Genomic DNA, 18,503 nt, shown 5'->3' with positions numbered 1-18,503 from the left:
GACACTGCCTAACTAAACAGAGTCGGTCTCGTTAAATTCGTTTCTACCTCTGTGTTGATTCTTCCAACCTAAAGCAACAACCACCAAGGTTTACAAGCTTCTGATGGTAAAATTAATCAATGCCCAAGAGCCTATATGTTCACTAGGGTCCAAAAGACGATAATGACCAGGTATATCTGGGACATTACAAGCATGAGAACTTGAACTTCTTTTAGCCTATCGCTTTCTCATAGTACAAGTTTGGTTACGGCATCTAACTTCTCCTGAGGTTCAGTTTTCCTCATCTGTCAAATGGAAATGACCAGACCTTTCCTATCTACCTCACAGGGTTTATGAGGAGCGAATTAGTCATTATATATGAAAGTGCTTTGTAAGGTGTTACTTTTTGGGGCCTTTTGAATTATATTTTATTTAAGGAAATACCTTACAAGTCGGTGGACAATCTGCACTTATGTATCAGCTGTGTAGAAGGGGAAGCTGTCTTGATATCAACGCTGATGACTAAAGACACCAACAAGAAATTTGTGCTGATAATCCAGCGAGTGTAAAGATTATCAACTGTATTATCCATTTAACAAGAAATGTTAAACACTTCAACAAAACAATGTATTGTTTGTAGGCTGAAATGACAGCAGCAATTTTAGCAGCAATAAAAGGTTCCAAGTTTGGAACAGTTAATTATGAGGTAAAAATAGATACTGTGAAAGGTAGATAAATTTTATACTCTCCTAAGCAAGCATTTAGGAACAGGTATCTTGGAAAGCTATTCTGCAGTAGTTGATTTAATGTATCTTTTTTTTTTTACCTGGAACATGGCCTCGGCAAGTATAAAAGAATTCTTTGCAATAGTCTTTGCAGAACAGGGGAAGTGCCAGGTCTCTTTCCAAGGATTCTGTCTCAGGTGAGTAGAACAGGCTCTGAGAATGTGGAGAGCAAAGTGCACATTTGATTTCCTCCAGTAACTTCCCGCATTCTGTGTTGTTGGTAACAGAAAACATCTGAAAGCCATAAATCAGAAACAAACTTCTTTTTAGTTCCATGAAGTTAGGTTTAGTTATGTTTTTTTGGTCATCATGGAAAGAGAAAAGTGTCATTTAGCTGTTGTCTGCAAAAAATCACCAAGTCACAATACAGTATGCCTTTATAAGGACACAAGTGCAGTCTCTTGGGTTGGGATGGGGGGGCAAAGGTTAGGGATGCACAGACATGCTTCTTACTCTTGCAAATCCAAGTCTGTTTATCTGTCCTTCAGGTGTGAAAAATTAAATGCCAATAGATTCTTTAACCCTTTTTCTTACTCTGCCTCGAAGTATACACTGACTGATAATTTAACTTTAAAACTCCAGATACCTTTATCCAACTGTATATAAAGCAACTTTTAAGACATGACTTATTTGTGTCTTGGGTAAAAATCTATTTCACTCCTGAAATTCCTAACATTCTCAAAGATATTACTTGAATTACATTGTTCTCATTTTAATTAATTTTCAATATACAGATTGCATAGGGAAAGTTTTCTAAAGGGGGGGGAAATATCGCCCTTTCATGTTCTATAAAAATAATACCTGAAGCTGAGTCAAACAGGTTTAAGACCAATTTTTATTATTCATTGTATTTTAGCCAGGAAAAATTTTCTAACTAGTTCCTCAGGTATGTTATATTCATGAAACACACAAGAGTTTAATAAAAGTGATTTTGTATAGTATTTAGTGAGTTTCATTGAAAAAGGGCATACTTTTATCTTTGTTTATACAGTATTATTATGTCTTTTATATCAGTAAGACTAATTTGAGAGTTACTGATTCATTGAGGTTAGTAATATGCAGATAAAATAGGTTTCAGTGTCTAGTACTAACTTCAAAAAATTGACTTCAGGACCTCCTCTAATAAATATAAATATAGAATATCAGCACAATATTTGAGATGTGAAATGTAGTGCTACCTAAATTAAGCATTGATTTTTCATATTAAAAAGCACCATATGGTGTTAAAAAACACCATAATGGGATTGAATTTTATGTTTTCCCAGTTTCTATAATTATGTTTATACTTAATTATTTCTTTAGAACTATGAACTCAAATTGACATTTTAAACTCTAGATCACTGCTTAAAGCAAATATTTCATTCTGAAGTTGAGATTCCAATTTGAGTAAATTGAGTGAATCATACGGCTTCTCTTTTTTTAGGATAAAGGTACTCTAAGTGATCACAAAATTTGGATCTGAAAGAGCAAAGCAACTAAAAAAAATTGTTGAATACAAGGCATGGTGAAATTTTAAAAGTCCAATAGAAGCTACCCTGTTTCGGAAAAAAAAAATACATGTGTATAAATATGATGAGTCATAACTGTCTACAATATTCAGAAAAGTTATTATTAATCACAATTATGTTTGCATTTTGATTTTTATCAATTTATTTAAATGACAATGGCTTAAATGGTTAAAGTTTTCTAAGGGGAAACATACACCAGACACTTAGAATTTGCATTCCAAGAATGTTTTAAATGTCTTTTGTTGTCCATACTCTGGCAGACCTCACCAGATCTATTCAATATTAATACTGTTCAACTTCGTTCTGTTTGTTTATCATACGGCAGTCCACTAAGAACAAAACAACTGCAGGATGCTGAAGCCACCGCTTTTGCTGGCTGAAAAACTGGAATGTAATTACCTTTGGTTTTATGGAGAACATGCATGCTTCGATTTTTTTATAGCTGAAACAAAATGATCCCCATATACTCTCCCAGCTGCTATCCAGGAAGAGCTTGATTTTAGGGCCTCAAGAATTTTGTCTTTTACAATTTTTGGAATGTGTCCTGGCCACAAGATCTCTCATCAAAAGTGCAGAAATAGGATTCAATAAATTATCTGCAATCAAGTATAATATTATTCTTTGTAAAGTTTCATGCTGTTCCAACCCAGCAGGATGGTAACATTTTGCTCTGTGTGAGGTCTGCAGTGTAAATACCTATTTGAAGATAGATAGAGCCATCATTCTGGCTTTGGTTTCAATGAACCAATAGTCTTACTGAAGTCAATTAAACTGACTCAGCCCGAGCTGCAGCGCTGTTTTAGACAGATGAGTGCTGCTGTGTGGAGGGTAGTTTTTTCTTCTTTTTTGCCTAAGTGTCTGTGTCTATACAGGTCCTTAACTTTATGTCTGACAATGTCATCAATCTTAAGAAGAGATTTAAGCTAATATCCTGTTTCAATTTTTAAAAGCCATATACGAAACCATCAAATTATAGCGGTTTAAACTAAATATACTTTGGAAATCATGTAAAACTTCGAATCATTATTACGGTGTGCCTAGTAATGATTGTGGCTGTTGCTGACTAATTTATAACATCTGGCAGGTCATCCTCTCATCTTCAGCCACATGAAAGTAAAATCCATACAAGGAAGGTAAGATAAATCCTGGAATACACAGTGAAGCGTGGCCTACAACTACAGTTTATCAACAAATAGTAAAATGGGTGACAGAGACCTTCTGTATTTCTCTTTATTTATCAAGTAACTAAACAGAGGGGATAAAAAGGCACCCACATGGGTTCGATGAGGGGACAAAAGGAGAAAATACAGGACAGTGTATTAAGATGACGCCTTAAGATCACTTGGTACACAAAAAGTTATTTCTAAAACTCATATGCCTACAAGGTTGTTCAGCTGTTGGGTAGAACACATGCGTCTCTGGACTGTAGTGCTGGATTATGTCATTAAAGAGTTCAGTTTCAATTTTAGGCTAATATGTAAATAGATCATTGTACTAAGGCAGCTGTTAAAGGGACCCCAGGATGAGTTATTTGTTTAGTTGGATGTGTTCAACAATAGCCTTTGTCCCTGAAAGAGCCAGAGCAAACAAATGATTGTAAAAGGGCACACTTGAAAACAATTACTTTTCACCCATTCCTTGACAGCTTTGGCTGTGAAACCACCCAAGGTAGAGAGAGCTTCTATGCCTCTGTGGCTACAAGTTAAGTTTTAGAAATGGGGGTATTTCAGTTGGTTGCAGATTCAATTTGGCTAATGGGAATTAGATCCTTTTAGCATCTTGTATTTAGGAGCTGCAAAAATATTGCTAAGACAATATAACTTCCTAGATATTGGCAGTACTTATTTGTAACAGTAGTTAACCATCTCCTTACAGTACACAAAGCTATTAAAATATACAAAGAAGTGAAAATATAGAATAACTTAGAAGAATAATACCATGGCTAAAGAATTGAACTCAATTACATTCAATAGTTCATTACATATTAAAGAAAATGGGTTAGCCTGGAAACTGGACTTAATCACACAGCTAAGCATGACCAATATTCTACCCAGTTTGCTGCTATCTATTTGTCTATGAAGTTTCTTCACTTAGGAAAAAGCTACTCCTGTAGTTTCTTGAAAAGTTGCAGAAACCTTTCTGGGGAAATTTTTTTTTTTTTTCCACGAACAAAAAAGGACCCTTTCAAATAGCCATCATCTCTCCTGCACACACATTATGAAACAAGACCCTAACATATATTATAAGCCAGGAAGGCTTAGGGGGAAAAAAGGGAAACACTGAAGTTTATTATAAAATAACATGTTTTAAAAACTATTAAAACTTGAGAACTAACATGGATCAAGAATGCATATGCATAACTATATCAAATCCCTGATTGGAACAATTTGACTATTGTTGGTTTATAAACCACTCGTAATGGAACCAGCAAAGTCTAGTGTACCAAATTTAATTCAGACACATTTTCCAAATGAGTAGGGGTTTGTTGGAGATTGGAAGCACATAAAACGGAAAGGAATGTGGATAGCTAATGTGGCAGAATGATTCGTAAAGAATGATTTCTTTAAAAAAATTTATATAATTTCTCTTAAGGGCTATAACTCCCCTCAGTCTCAGCGTCGCTCCCCCCCCACCCCCGCCCCCAGCTCCCCACTACATTTACTTAAGAAAAAGTTTTCACTCCTCCTGTACCTGGAAGAGTTCAGTATTGCAGGGGTCTGCGGATCATTGGTATATTCATAGCGTATATTGCACGCGGGGAGGCTTAATGCCAAATATTTCGAATCCTTTCTCTCAATTTCCTGGTTCTGTCCCGCTCCTGGTAAAAACCCTGGAGCTGATGTGAATGTAGCGATTTTGTACTTTAATTCAATTACAACACAGGAGCTTAATGACATTGTTTGGAACAAAATGCTGGAATATCTGTTCCCTGAATCTCAGACTACTGCTGCATGTGGTAAGAATAAAGAGAGAGTTACAGCTCAAAACCTGCAGCAAGACAGTTCTCACTCAGCTGTAAATAGAGGGAGTTGGACAAATGCTCCCTCAAAAGGCATGAACATTTGGACAGAGCTGGGGACTGAAAGAGAATGATGTTCTCTAGTTTCACCCATTAGTGAACCAACTAACAAACACAATGGTGTTGTTGTTATTCTTTTGCCATAAGCAACAGGACTCTGTGTGTGGGCAGCAGTTTAGTGGGGAAGAGGATAAGTCGACCCCTTTTTGTCCTATTGATTTTTTCCTATTTGCATGACTTGAGCAAATTAAATGATGCAATATGGCTTTTTGTTACAAAACAAAGTGAGAGATACCACCCAGACACATATGTTGATTCGTAGGAGCTGTTTACATGAGAATAGAGTGAAATCTACCGTGAACTGAGCATAAAAATTAGATTCAGCCTGGGTTTTTTTTTTTTTTTTTTTAATGCCTGGGCCAGCAAGACTGAAGCACAAGTTTTCCAAGAGTCTCTCAGACCTTGACAACTGCAGTGTTGTAACAGAGGAATTCTTAATTAAACCTAAAATGGGGGGGGGGGGGCAAAGACACCTGATTGTTTATTTCACGCGCAGGGATTGTTAATGACTGATCCCCGGAGTCTTTCCTTGGAATGCAGTAGAGAACACACATTACTGCAACCCAGGGCAAGAAAGATATTGCAAACTCAAATATAAGCATGTCTTTACACCCAACCAACACTATTTTCATATTTGTTTAAACTTATTAACATCGGGAAAACGTAAATGCCATTACCCCTAAAACAAGTTTCTGGAGAAGATCTTCCTAGACAACTAACTACCACTGAAAACCCGAATTTATAATGTTACAAAACGTTGACAGGAGGAGGATCGCCTCGGTTTTACGTGATAAACATGCCCCAGCAAAATCTTTCGCCAATTTTGGGGTTCTAAACTGGAGTACCAGGAGTTCCTTTTCTCTGTTTAACTACTGTAATGCAAGACACCCCCCCTTCTGACAGGGCTGGGGATGATAAACCAACCGTGTTTCAACATCCTTTACGATTCAATCCTCTCTCTAACCGAGCACGTGGAGAAAACGGCACAAATCTTTTTACCCTAGAAAAATAAACCAGAAACCACAGCCACCTTCATTTACAGTTTTACCGCAACCAATGCCCGATTCGATCCAAAACACACTGTTAATCGCGATTCTTATAAAATATTTACCCAGCCCAGAATGCGGGTACCACAGAAGCTTCTCTTTTCTGAGACAGGCAGTTTTGCACAGCATCCCGACCGGGGACTCTTGGGGGCGGGAGAGGTATCTGCGCACCCCAGAGGAACACACAAACGAATCACGCTAGCGCTTTAGAAAAGTTATCAAAAAGAACTCCCCAGAGAAGTTTCGCCCCTCTTCCAGTCACCAGCACTGCCGGAGCCACAAGGCACCCCACCCAGCCAGTATGCCAATCTCGCAGCTGCGAGGCGGGTGCGTGCCTACCTTGCTATCCAGGCGCCCCAGCCCGGGGCTGTCACTCCGCAGGCAGCAGGACAGCCGAGGGTAGAAGCCACCGCACAGCATCTCTCCCCCACTCAGCAGCTCCAGCTGGGACATCATCCGCCTATCTCTCCTTTTCAGGCGCTTCGGAGGGTTCCCATTCAGGCACCTTCTCCTCCTCGCTCCGCTCCCTTCGCTTCTTTCCCCAAACTTAGCATCTCCTTCAAAGAAGCCCAGAGCCACGGCTAACAGCAGCAGCTTAAAAGAGAGCATCTTCAGCATCGCCTGCCCCGCGCGGCAGGGGCTGGGCGCGGGAGGATGGGGGGGGAAGGCCACTGCCCAGCAGGGGCACTAGGGCGCAGCTCCAGGAGGAGGCTGCGGGCCGGCAGGACACTCGAGAGGCAGAGAGAGGTGGCGGGGGCGAGAAGATGTAGAGCGATGCAACTTTGCAAAAAATAAAAGACGAGGCGATGGGCCCAATGCCTCAGGGGAGCCCGAGGACCGAGATAAAGTGCGGTGGACACCGTTTGCGGTGGTGCCAGTGTCAGTTGGGTTGGGGGGCTTTCTGCGGCGGCTGAGGAGTGGGAAGAGGAGAAGGAGTGGGAAGAGGAGGAGGTAGAAGAGGAGGAGAAGACGGCCACAGAGGTTCACTTGTCCGTGTAACGGGAGTTGTTTAGGTGAGACAGTAGTAGCAGGAACAGCAACGGCGGCGGCGGCGGCGGGGCAGGCGGAGGCAGGGCCAGCGCTGGGCTCTAGATGATGCTGAGGTCTTCTCTGCGGGCGGCTGCAGCTTCTCACACAGCCTCTCATGTTTCGTTCCCTCTTTTCTTCTTCTTTTTAACTAGCGCGCGGGGAGGTGCTGCCACCGCGCGCCCCTTGACGTCACCGCTGCTCGCGCGCCCCCGCCCGGGTTGGGGGGAGGGGAGGGGGCGGCCCCGGCGGCCTCCGGGGTGCGGTGGGGAGGGGCCGCGGGCCGCGGCGGCGGGCGGAGGGGGAGGGCCCGGCGGAGTCCTCGGAGCCAGCCTGGAGGGCGCGGGACGCCGCGCGCCCGCTTGGCCGCGCCGTCCGGGTGGGGGCGTGCACGGCCTTGGTCCCCCCGGCCGGCCCGCCTGGGACTGGGGCGCGGCCCGGTGGCTCCCCGCCCGCTCCTCGCGCAGCCCCTCCGTGCGACCCCGGGCGTGAGGCGGCCGAGCTGAGGCGCCGAGAGAAAGTGAGTAAGAGAGGGCTGCGGGAGGCGAGAAGGGAGGGGACCCTTCCGGGGCCTCCCCTGCCCCGGTCCCGGTCCGCGCCTCTCCCGGGAGGGAGTATGAGCCGAGTGGGCTGGAGCTGGCGGGAGGGAGCTCTCCGGCCCCTTTCCCTCCCCTGGCCCGCTTGGACTCCCCCAGACCCCGGTGATTTCCAAAGTGAAGCTCGAGCCGGTAAAAATCTTCCTGGGGGTCTGATTGAGAGGCGGGGGGAACAGCCCAGATGCTGCAAGCCGCTGAGTATGTGGAGGTGGTTTGAAGACTGCGCCGAGAAGATGTAGCCATCCTTGCCTAAGTCCTGCGCGCTCCTGGAGTGGCACAAGCGCGTGTGCGTGAGGTGGGGTGTCGGGGCCTCCTGGAAGGGTTGCTCTCGCCAGGGTCCTGGGCGGGCTGGCCCCGGACGCCCCGTTCGAGGGCCCCACCTGTGCCCTGGAACTTAGCCGGGCCCCGCTGGTGCCTCCCCGGGAACGCAGGAACGCAGGTTCCCCTGCCCCAGGTGGAGGAACGGAGAAGAAGCTGGCCTTGGAATCAGCATTCGTTTTAAATGGAAAAAGAAAAAAAATCCTGGGGAGATTTCCGCAGGGGTGTAAACACAGAGGCATCAGCTCTGGAGGAAGAATTCGTAGTGGGTTTGCCGGCGTCGATGAGCGGGACGTGCTACGTATCCCGGGTACCTAAATAAGTTAAATCTCTCCCCCCACCCCCGCTAGACAAAGCCTGCGTAAAGAAGGTGTTTCTAAAGTGATTTGTGCCTTATCAAGAGTGGTGACTTGGTATTGACTGGATCCCCGCAAGTTGGTATCAGGAGGGGTCTATGGGGTTGCATCACAAAACGTGCTTTCTGCCCACTTGAGTATTTAACAGGGGAGCTGATTTTCTGGTAGATGGATTCTGAAGAGCAGATAAGGCCGTTTTCTCATTTTGGCAATGGAGGAACGTTCACCATATTTGGATTTGCTTCCCTCTTCAGGCACAGATTTCGCCAAGCTGATGTAAAAGTTGGTGACCGTGGGTGTGGATAGCTGATTAAACTAATTATTGTTACAGTGGTTGCAGTGGCTAGATAAGGCTTCTGCCCCTTTCTCTTCCTGGGCCCGGATTTACTAGTGGAGCTAGGTTTTTCCCAAAAGAGGTGACAGATTAGAATAGCTGGGAAGAATCTGCTGAGATATTCAGTCCAGACCTGAGCTCATTGTAGGGGCCCCTATGACTTACTTAACGTTTCTCCCAGGGGCTGTTGTATACACAAGACTTCTGTATGCTTGTGATGGCAAATGCTTCTTCTGATCCCACAGACTGCTTTATCTGACATTCTTCCTGCTTTGAAGACTTTTTAATATAAAGAAAATCATAGAGCTATAAAGACTTTAAGACTTTAAACTCTCATTTAATAAAAAATCTATACATGAATCACATCGAGATTATATCACTTGTTCAATCTCATCTAATTAGGTAGTTTAAAAACCAGGGACCCAATCTAGGTTGCTTTCCACTATGTAAAGCTTTATTCCCAAATACCAGTTTTATGTTGTTTTTCCAAAATAAAAAAATCCTTTAAAAGTTCTATTTCAGTGCTATGAGCTCCCACCCCAAGTGATGAATTCATCTTAGTTTTGGAACAGGCCTTCCTTATGGTTCGTACTTAAAGACTAAGGACATTTAAAGGTAAATTAATTTCGGTTTTAAAAAATTATGCAGATGTTATAAACTGTGACCCTAAGTTAAAGATATAGAGTTATGGAACATATGTATATGTATAACTGATTCACTTTGTTATAAAGCAGAAACTAACACACCATTGTAAAGCAATTATACTCCAATAAAGATGTTAAAAAAAAAAAAAAAGGGTGAACCATAAACTAAACTATGGACTCAGGGTGATAGTGAGGTGTCAGTGCAGGTTCATCAATTGTAACAAATTTTCCTTTCTGGTGTGGATCCTGGTGGAGGAGCCTGGGAAGGAGTATGTGAGAATCCTCTGTATTTTCCACTTAATTTTGTTGTGAACTCCTCTAAAAAAATAGTCTATTAATTAAAAGAAAAAAAAGATATAGAGTTTATGAACCATTACTGAAATGAGACAGACTTGTTCCTTCTTGATCCATGGGAGCTAGAATTGATCCCACCTGCTCTTAGTCACGACAGTCCATAAATCGGGTCACTGATGAGTTAGCTGCATTTATTTTCAGCGCCACTGATAGAATTTCCAAATAGTCACTAAGCAGTGTTATACAAGTGAACTAACTTCTGATTCGTTTTTTGCAGAGGGAAATTGCAAAGCTCATCTACAGCCAGTTCGACAGCATATTTTTTTTTTTTTTAGGAATCAAGAATCAACACTGGGCTATTTCCTAAGATTAAACCATGAAAGCCCACTTGGAGGCTGCATGGCCATCTGCACACTTGAACCTGAAACATGGACTTTTTCAATCGGGGAGATCTCCTTCAGCTAAATCATCAGAAGTGGTGAGAAGAAAAGACCCCTACCCTACCAACCTCCTCCAGACAAATTAAATCAGTCTAGCAAGGAATGGAGCTGTACAAGGGTGGCCAGAACACCATCTTCTGCTTGCACCATCACTGAGCCGTCCCTCTAGGACTGCCACCTACATGCCGGTTGCACCCAGTGCAAGGCATCCAGCTGCGTCACGGAATGGGAGCTGAAGTCCTGCTCCATTCACCAAGCTGAGTTTATTGGTGCATGGCCGTGTCTGCCCCGATGATGTGGCTCCTTTTTCTAATTTGCACCAATGCACCCTGTATGGGCTAGTGGCATGTCTGACCACCCCACTCCCATATCCCAGTCCTACCCGGGATTCTATTCCTTACCTCGGATGGATTCAAGATTTTCATGAACAAGTTAGGTTTCTTGCAAAAGATGAAATATTTGACCCAAATTGAAATTAATTTCATAGGTAAAGCTCAAAATATTACCATAGATGTGAATTACGTATGTATTTATATATGCGTATATAGACAGTCATGTAGATACACATGTCTGTGTATCAGAAGTTAGCAAAACTTAAATTTGGTAAATGTTTAAAATAAAACTATTTTGGGTATTCGAATTGGTTTTATATATGGATTTCTGGACTTCACAGAAATATGTGTTATTTAATTCTATTTCAACAAACATATATTAAGCACCAGCCACTGTGCTAAGCGATGTGTACCCAGGAATGAAAAGTAGTACAAGCACCCTGCCTCTAGGTAGCTAATAATCTAGTAAGGAAGACAGTCTAGTAAGGTCACAAGTAAACTTATGATTGAATAATTACGGTAAAGGCTATGAAAGAAATGCTAAGATGGAGAATAACAAGGCACATCTATTTCAGATTAAGTGACTGGAAAAAGCCTCTCTGTGAAAATGACATTTCAGCTGGGACCCAAGGATGCGCTGGAAGGAGTGTATGAAGTGACTCCTCCCTGCCATTTAAAGTACAGAAAAAAGAATGAAATCATGCCATGTGCAGCAACAGGATGGACCTAGAGATGATCATATTAAGTGAAGTAAGTCAGACAGAGAGAAAGATAAATATCATATGATATCACTTATATGTGGAATCTAGAAAATAATACAAATGAACTTCTTTACAAAACAGAAATAGACTCACAGACATAGAAAACAAATTTATGGTTATCAAAGGGGAAAAGGGGGGAGGGATAAATTAGGAATTTGGGATTAACAGATACACACTACTCTTTATTTCACTATATGAAACAGAAAAACAAGAACCTACTATATAGCACAGGGAGCCATATTCAATATCTTGTAATAACCTCTAATGGAAAATAATATGAAAAAGAATATATATATACACACACGTATATTTATGTGTAACCGAATCACTTTGCTGTACACCCAAACCTAACACAACACTGTAAATCAACTACACTTCAATTAAAACAATTAAAGTACAGAAACAATTGAATTCAGAATAGAATATGATAACATTTAAGGGAAAGCACAGGATAAAGTAGGTAACTAAGGAAGGAGAGGCTACGGGCCAAACTCATAGGCTAGTTTATAGACTCTAGGAAATTAATGAAGTTATATTCATGCATTTGTCATTTCCTTTTGCAAGTACCTTATCCTCATTGATCTTTGTCTCTTTCTTTAAATCCTGGCTTTTCACTCAGCTTCTAGGGATTTTAGTTCGAATGGCATTTCAGCCATTGATTCTCACCTAATCAGCACGCACTTTGTTTGTTTTCATTTGTGCACTGTTAACGGGAATTGAGGATTTTTCTTCATCTGTGGGAGTGGAATATCCATGCAATTGTGAACTCCATGTGGGCAGGAGCTGCATTTCCTTCTTGGTCACTCCAGCACAGTCTCGACAGTCTCGTTCAGTCTCATGGTAGAGTGCAGACCTCTCGATAAATGCTGCTGACTGTCCAATCCTGTTTGAATTAATACTTTTTAAAGGTTTTAAATAGAGGAAACATTTGCATCATAAAAATTTTTAATTGTTAAACAGAAGAGAAGGCACACTTAAAGTGCACTGTCACCAAGGAATTTCAGGAGACATTGTTATCGACGTGTGGGTCCACCAAGGAAGGGCAGCCAATAAAGCTAAAGAATAAATACACATCTTTTAAAACCTAAAGACTGCTTATAGTTCAGGTACGCTGATGACAAAGGTAGGGCTGCTTGTAGGGGTTTTTCTATAGTTATTCAGTCTTTCTTTCAAAAGTTGGCACCTGCTGGGTGCCAGATCCCGTTCTGGGTGCTGGGGACACATCAGAGAACAAAATTTCTTTCATGGATCTCGTGTTCCACTGGAGAGACAGATAACAAGTACCTATAGAGTATGCCAGAAGATGATGAGTGCTGTAGAGAAAGGGGGTCATGGGGAAAGTGTGCAGGGGTTGAGAGAAATAGTAATTTTATATATGGTTGGCCCTCCGTATCTCCAGGTTCTGCATCCGGGGATTCCACTAATTGCCATTGAAAATATTTTTAAGAAATTCCAGAAAGTTCCAAAGAGCAAAACTTGAAATTGCCATGCTGGCAACTATTTATATAGCATTTACATTATACTGAGTATTATAAGTAATCGAGATGATTTAAAGTCTGTGGGAGGATGTGCATGTGTTATATGCAAATACTATGCCATTTTGTATAAAGGACTTGGGAATCTATGGATTTTGGTATCCAGGCATCCTGGAACCAATCCCCTGTGGATACCAGGGGCGACTGTACATTGTCAGGAAAGGAGTCTCCTGAGGTACTGGCAGAGACTGGGACATAGATACGTGGACAGAGGCTTGAAGCAGTGAGCCTCTGCTCACTTACATACATGCATGCGAATGTCTAAGCACAGGGAACAGCAAGTCAAAGGCCATAAAGGAAGCATGCTTGGTATGTTTAAAGATTAGCAGAGAGACCAATGCAGCTGGAGCAGAGTGGGTGACAGAGGAAATGACAAGAAATGAGGGCAGACAAGTAGCCGGCATCCCGCATTGCACAGGATTTTATAAACTATGTTACCGGCTTTGGCTTTTCCTCTGAATGAAATGGTTATCACTCTGGGGTCCTGTCAGAAATAAAGAAATTCTATTTATTAATTAATTATTAAATAAATAGTAGCTATTTCCTATTTCCACAGAGGAAATTAAATATAAGGAATTAGTTAAATGAGTGTTGGGAAACTGAAAAAGATTATAGAAGTAAAATAGTGACTGCAGGAAGCAGCTCCCATCCCTGGGAATTGGGGAACGAGGGGGAGTCAGTCGGGGTTACCAAAACCTAGAAGCTGACGAAAGAGCCCTGGTGGAACTGTGGAGATGCAGTCGTTGCCCAGCTGGTGTGGATACCTCCCAGATGGTGACATGAAGTTGATTATGGGCGTGCTGGGAGAAAACAAGACTGGAACCAACTGCCACTGACAGGATGCATTAGTTTCCTAGGGCTGCCATAGCAAAGTACCACAAACCAGGGGGCTTAAAGCAACAGAAATGTATTCTCTGACAGTTCTGGCAGCCAGGAGTCTGAAATCAAAGCATGGGCAGGGTGGGCTCCTTCTGAGGGAGAATCTGTTCTGGGCTTCTCTCCTAGTTCTGGTAAGCTCGGGAGTTCTTTTCTTGGTTTGTAGATGGCGTTCTCCCTGTGTCTTCACATCATATTCCCTCCAAGCATGTCTGTCTCCGCGTTCCTATTTCCCCCCTTCATAAGGACACCAGTCATGTTGGATTAAGGTCTACTTCATCTTAACTCACGCAACTGCCAACACCTTATTTTCAGTTAAGGCCACATTCAGAGGTACTGGGGGTTAGGACTTTAATATCTATTAGGGGGACACAATTTAATTCATAACATAAGGGGTCATCACTGGGGTGATACAGACAGGAATGGCAAGGAAAGAGGAAGGAACAAGTCCCTTCTCATCATTTTGCCTTCCAGCCTCCCTCCTGTGCCTTGTCATAGGTCAGGCTGCCAATAAACAGAGCTCAAGGCAGAGATCCTTGGCCAAGAAATTTATTGAAAGAGTACTCTTAGGGAAGGAGAGTGAGGGAAGCAGGATAAGGCAAGAGAACAAAGCTAAGTAAGGATGTAAGCTGGAGACTACCTTCAGTCTGATCCCACAGGGGCCTCTAGAGAATGAATTGCACCACAGAATTGGTCCCAACTTGAGACAACTGGTGAGGTGGGGTGGAATGATTTTTTTTAACCCATGTATCGGTTATTATTTGCAGGTTGCCCCCTAGGGAGACATAAGCCCCCAGGTAGACAGGTCCCATTCTGCCAAGAACAATGCTCTGGAGAAGCGGCAGCTGTGAACTCTAGTAGCCTGTGTTTTTCAAGGAATTTGTCCATTTCATCCGTTGACATAAAGTTGTTCATGATATTGCCTTGTTATCCTTTCAGTCTATAGAATCTGTAGTATTGTTACTTCTCTTATTTCTAATATTGACAGTTTGTGTCGTCTATCTTATTTCCTCATCAATGTGGCTGTAGGTTTATCAATTTTATTGGTTTTCTCAAAGAACCCGTTCTTGGTTTCATTAATTTTCTCAACTGTTTTTCTGTTTTTTATTTAGTTGATTTCCCTTCTGATCTTTATTGTTTACTCTTTTCTCCTTACTTTTGTTTTAATTTGCTCTGATTTAGCCAGTTTCTTACAATGGAGCCCAAGGTCATTAATTTGGGACCTTCCCCTTTTCCTAATGTAGGCATTTAGCAATATACATTTCCCCCATATTACTGCTTTTAGCCACATCCCACAAAATCTGAAACGTTGTGATTTCAGTTTCATTCAGTTCAAAGTACTTTCTAATTTCCCCTTTGAGTTCTTCGTGACCAACCTGTTATTTAGAAGTGTCCAGTTGCTTGGGGATTTTTTAAAAGCCTTTCTGTTGTTGATTCTAATTCAATTCCATTGTAGTCAGAGAGCATAATCTCTTAAAATTTTTTGAGAGTTTATTATGGGTAGGAAAATGGTCTATCTTGGTAAACATTCTGTGTACAATTTTGCTGTTGTTGGGTGGAGTGTTGATTAGGTTGATTTGTTAGATAGGGTTGTTCAGTCTTCCATCTTTATTGAGTTTCAGTCACTTGTTCTATCAGTTATTGAGAGAGGAATAAATATTGACAGTTCTGAATGTATTAGGGATTTTTCCTGTTTCTTCTTGCAGTTTTTTCAGTCTTTGTTTCCCTTTCATTTTGAAGCTCTGTTAACTGAGCACATAAGCATTTAGGACTGTTGTGTCTTCCTCATAAGCTGTTCCTTTTGCATTACGAAATGTCTTTCTTTACCCTTGGCAATAATCTTTGCTCCAAAATCTACTTTCTTATTAATATAACCACTCTTCCTTTCTTTTGATTAGTGTTAACATATTTTCTCCCATCCCTTTACTATTGATTTATTTCTGTCTTTATATTTAAAGTGCATCAATTGTAGGTAGCATATAGTTGGGTTTTGCTTATTTTTGTCAATGTGATAACCTGTGACTTTTTTTTTTTTTTTTTTTTGCGGTACGCGGGCCTCTCACTGTTGTGGCCTCTCCCGTTGCGGAGCGCAGGCTCCGGACGCGCAGGCTCAGCGGCCATGGCTCTCGGGCCCAGACGCTCCGCGGCATGTGAGATCTTCCCGGACCGGGGCACGAACCCGTGTCCTCTGCATCGGCAGGCGGCCTCTCAACCACTGCGCCACCAGGGAAGCCTTACCCCGTGTCCCCTGCATCGGCAGGCAGACTCTCAACCACTGCGCCACCAGGGAAGTCCGAACCTGTGACTTTTAATTGAGGTGTTTAGACCCTTTCCGTTTGATGTGAAACCAGTTGGGTTTAAGAGTCATCACCAGTTGTTTTTTCAATTGTCACATCTATTTTTTGTTCTTTTTATTTGTTTGCTCTTCTTTTGGATTGAGTATTTAATTTATTCCGTTTTCTTTTCTTTGTTATTGGCTTATTAGCTATAACTTTTATCTCTTCTGGTGCTTACTTTAGAGTTGGAGTATTTTTAGCTTATCATAGTGTATCTTCAGTTAATATTATACCACTTCATGTGTAGTATAAAACCTTAGCAATATACTTTTATTTTCCCCTCCCAGACTTTGTGCATACGCTCCACATATGTTATAAATCTCAGTGTGTATTTCTGTTTTTTTTTTGGACAGATATTTCTTTTTTAAACTTAAAAATTGGAATAAAAACCTTTTATATTTACCCACATAATCACCATTCCTGGTGCTCCTTTTTCCTTCCTTAGTATAGATCCAGATTTCTTTTTTTTTTTATTTTATAGCTCTTTATTTTGTTTTTAAAAAATAAATTATTGGAGTATAATTGCTTTACATTGTTGTGTTAGTTTCTGCTGTAAAACAAAGTGAATCAGATATACATATAGTTATATCCTCATATCACTTCTCTCTTGCATCTCCCTCCCATCCTCCCTAACCCACCCCTCTAGGTGGTCACAAAGCACCGAGCTGATCTCCCTGTGCTATGCGGCTGCTTCCCACTAGCTATCTATTTTACATTTGGTAGTGTATATATGTCCATGCCACTCTCCCACTTCCTCACAGCTTACCCTTCCCCCTCCCCATATCCTCAAGTCCATGCTCTAGTAGGTCTGTGTTTTATTCCCGTCCTACCACTAATCTCTTCATGACATTTTTTTTTCTTAGATTCCATATATATGTGTTAGCATACGGTATTTGTTTTTCTCCTTCTGACTTACTTCACTCTGTATGACAGACTCCAGGTCTATCCACCTCATTACAAATAACTCAGTTTCATTTCTTTTTATGGCTGAGTAATATTCCATTGTATATATGTGCCACATCTTCTTTATCCATTCATCTGTTGATGGACACTTAGGTTGCTTCCATGCCGTGACTGTCTTTAAATAAAAACCATTATTTCTCCTACTGGTTCCTTGGCTGCTGCTTCTGTTGTACAGATCTTCCTCAACTTACCATGGGGTTACGTCCCAGTAAACCCATGGTAAGTTGAAAATATCATAAATTGAAAATGCATTTAATACACCTGACGCCATGCTTCTTTTTGAATTATGGTTTTCTCAAGGTATATGCCCAGTAGTGGAATTTCTGTGTCATATGGTAGTTCTATTTTTAGTTTTTTAAGGAACCTCCATGCTGTTCTCCATGGTGGCTGTATCAATTTACATGCCCACCAACAGTGCAAGAGGGTTGCCTTTTCTCCACACCCTCTCCAGCATTTATTGTTTCTAGAGTTTTTGATGATGGCCAGTCTGACCGGTGTGAGATGATATCTCACTGTCATTTTGATTTGCATTTCTCGAATGATTAATGATGTTGAGCATTCTTTCATGTGTTTGTTGGCGATCTGTATATCTTCTTTGGAGAAATGTCTATTTAGTTCTTCTGCCCATTTTTGGATTGGGTTGTTTGTTTTTTTGTTATTGAGCTGCAAGAGTTGCTTATAAATTTTGGATATTAGTCCTTTGTCAGTTGCTTCGTTTGCAAATATTTTCTCCCATTCTGAGGGTTGTCTTTTCATCTTGTTTATGGTTTCCTTTGCTGTGCAAAACATTTTAAGTTTCATTAGGACCCATTAGTTTATTTTTGGTTTTATTTTCATTTCTCTAGGATGTGGGTCAAGAAGGATCTTGCTGTGGTTTGTCATAGAGTGTTCTGCCTATGTTTTTTCTAAGAGTGTTATAGTGTCTGGCCTTACATTTAGGTCTTTAATCCATTTGGAGTTTATTTTTGTATACGGTGTTAGGGAGTGTTCTAATGTCATTCTTTTATATGTAGCTGTCCAGTTTACACAGCACCACTTATTGAAGAGGCTGTCTTTTCGCCATTGTATATTCTTGCCTCCTTTGTCAAAGATAAGGTGACCGTATGTGGGTGGGTTTATTTCTGGGCATTCTATCCTGTTCTATTGATCTATATTTCTGTTCTTCTACCAGTACCATTCTGTCTTGATTACTGTAGCTTTGTAGTATAGTCTGAAGTCAGGGAGCCTGATTCCTCCAGCTCTGTTTTTCGTTCTCAGGATTGCTTTGGCTATTTGGGGTCTTTTGTGTTTCCATA

The 18,503-nt window shown here is 41.5% G+C and overlaps 1 protein-coding gene and 1 long non-coding RNA gene across 5 annotated transcripts in view; one reads left to right on the top strand and one right to left on the bottom strand.

The window, feature by feature from the left end:
• Positions 1 to 7,538, bottom strand: part of HHIP (hedgehog interacting protein) — a 95,548-nt gene extending 88,010 nt beyond the window's left edge. For 2 of the 4 annotated variants that reach the window (XM_007116646.3, XM_007116647.3), the window contains exons 1-2: positions 6,737 to 7,183; positions 806 to 998 (exon numbers count right to left, since the gene is read on the bottom strand). In XM_007116646.3, coding sequence (XP_007116708.1) covers positions 806 to 998; positions 6,737 to 7,015 — 472 coding nt within the window. In that variant the 5' untranslated portion in view covers positions 7,016 to 7,183. Of the gene's footprint in view, positions 1 to 805; positions 999 to 6,736 lie in introns of all 4 variants that reach the window. The other 2 variants (XM_007116645.1, XM_007116648.4) reach the window with 2 other exon arrangements.
• A 319-nt stretch (positions 7,539 to 7,857) lies between these two features.
• The window catches only part of LOC112065621 (uncharacterized), a 25,814-nt gene continuing 15,168 nt past the window's right edge, over positions 7,858 to 18,503 (top strand). Inside the window, exons 1-3 of the long non-coding RNA XR_002892130.3 lie at positions 7,858 to 7,943; positions 10,301 to 10,443; positions 11,313 to 11,487. This is a non-coding gene — a long non-coding RNA (uncharacterized lncRNA). The remainder of the gene's footprint in view (positions 7,944 to 10,300; positions 10,444 to 11,312; positions 11,488 to 18,503) is intronic.

Source organism: Physeter macrocephalus, chromosome 7, assembly GCF_002837175.3.
Source record: "Physeter macrocephalus isolate SW-GA chromosome 7, ASM283717v5, whole genome shotgun sequence".
Taxonomy (NCBI): Eukaryota; Metazoa; Chordata; class Mammalia; order Artiodactyla; family Physeteridae; genus Physeter; species Physeter macrocephalus.
Note: the sequence above shows the minus strand (reverse complement) of the source record. Positions and strands in the feature narration are given on the sequence as shown.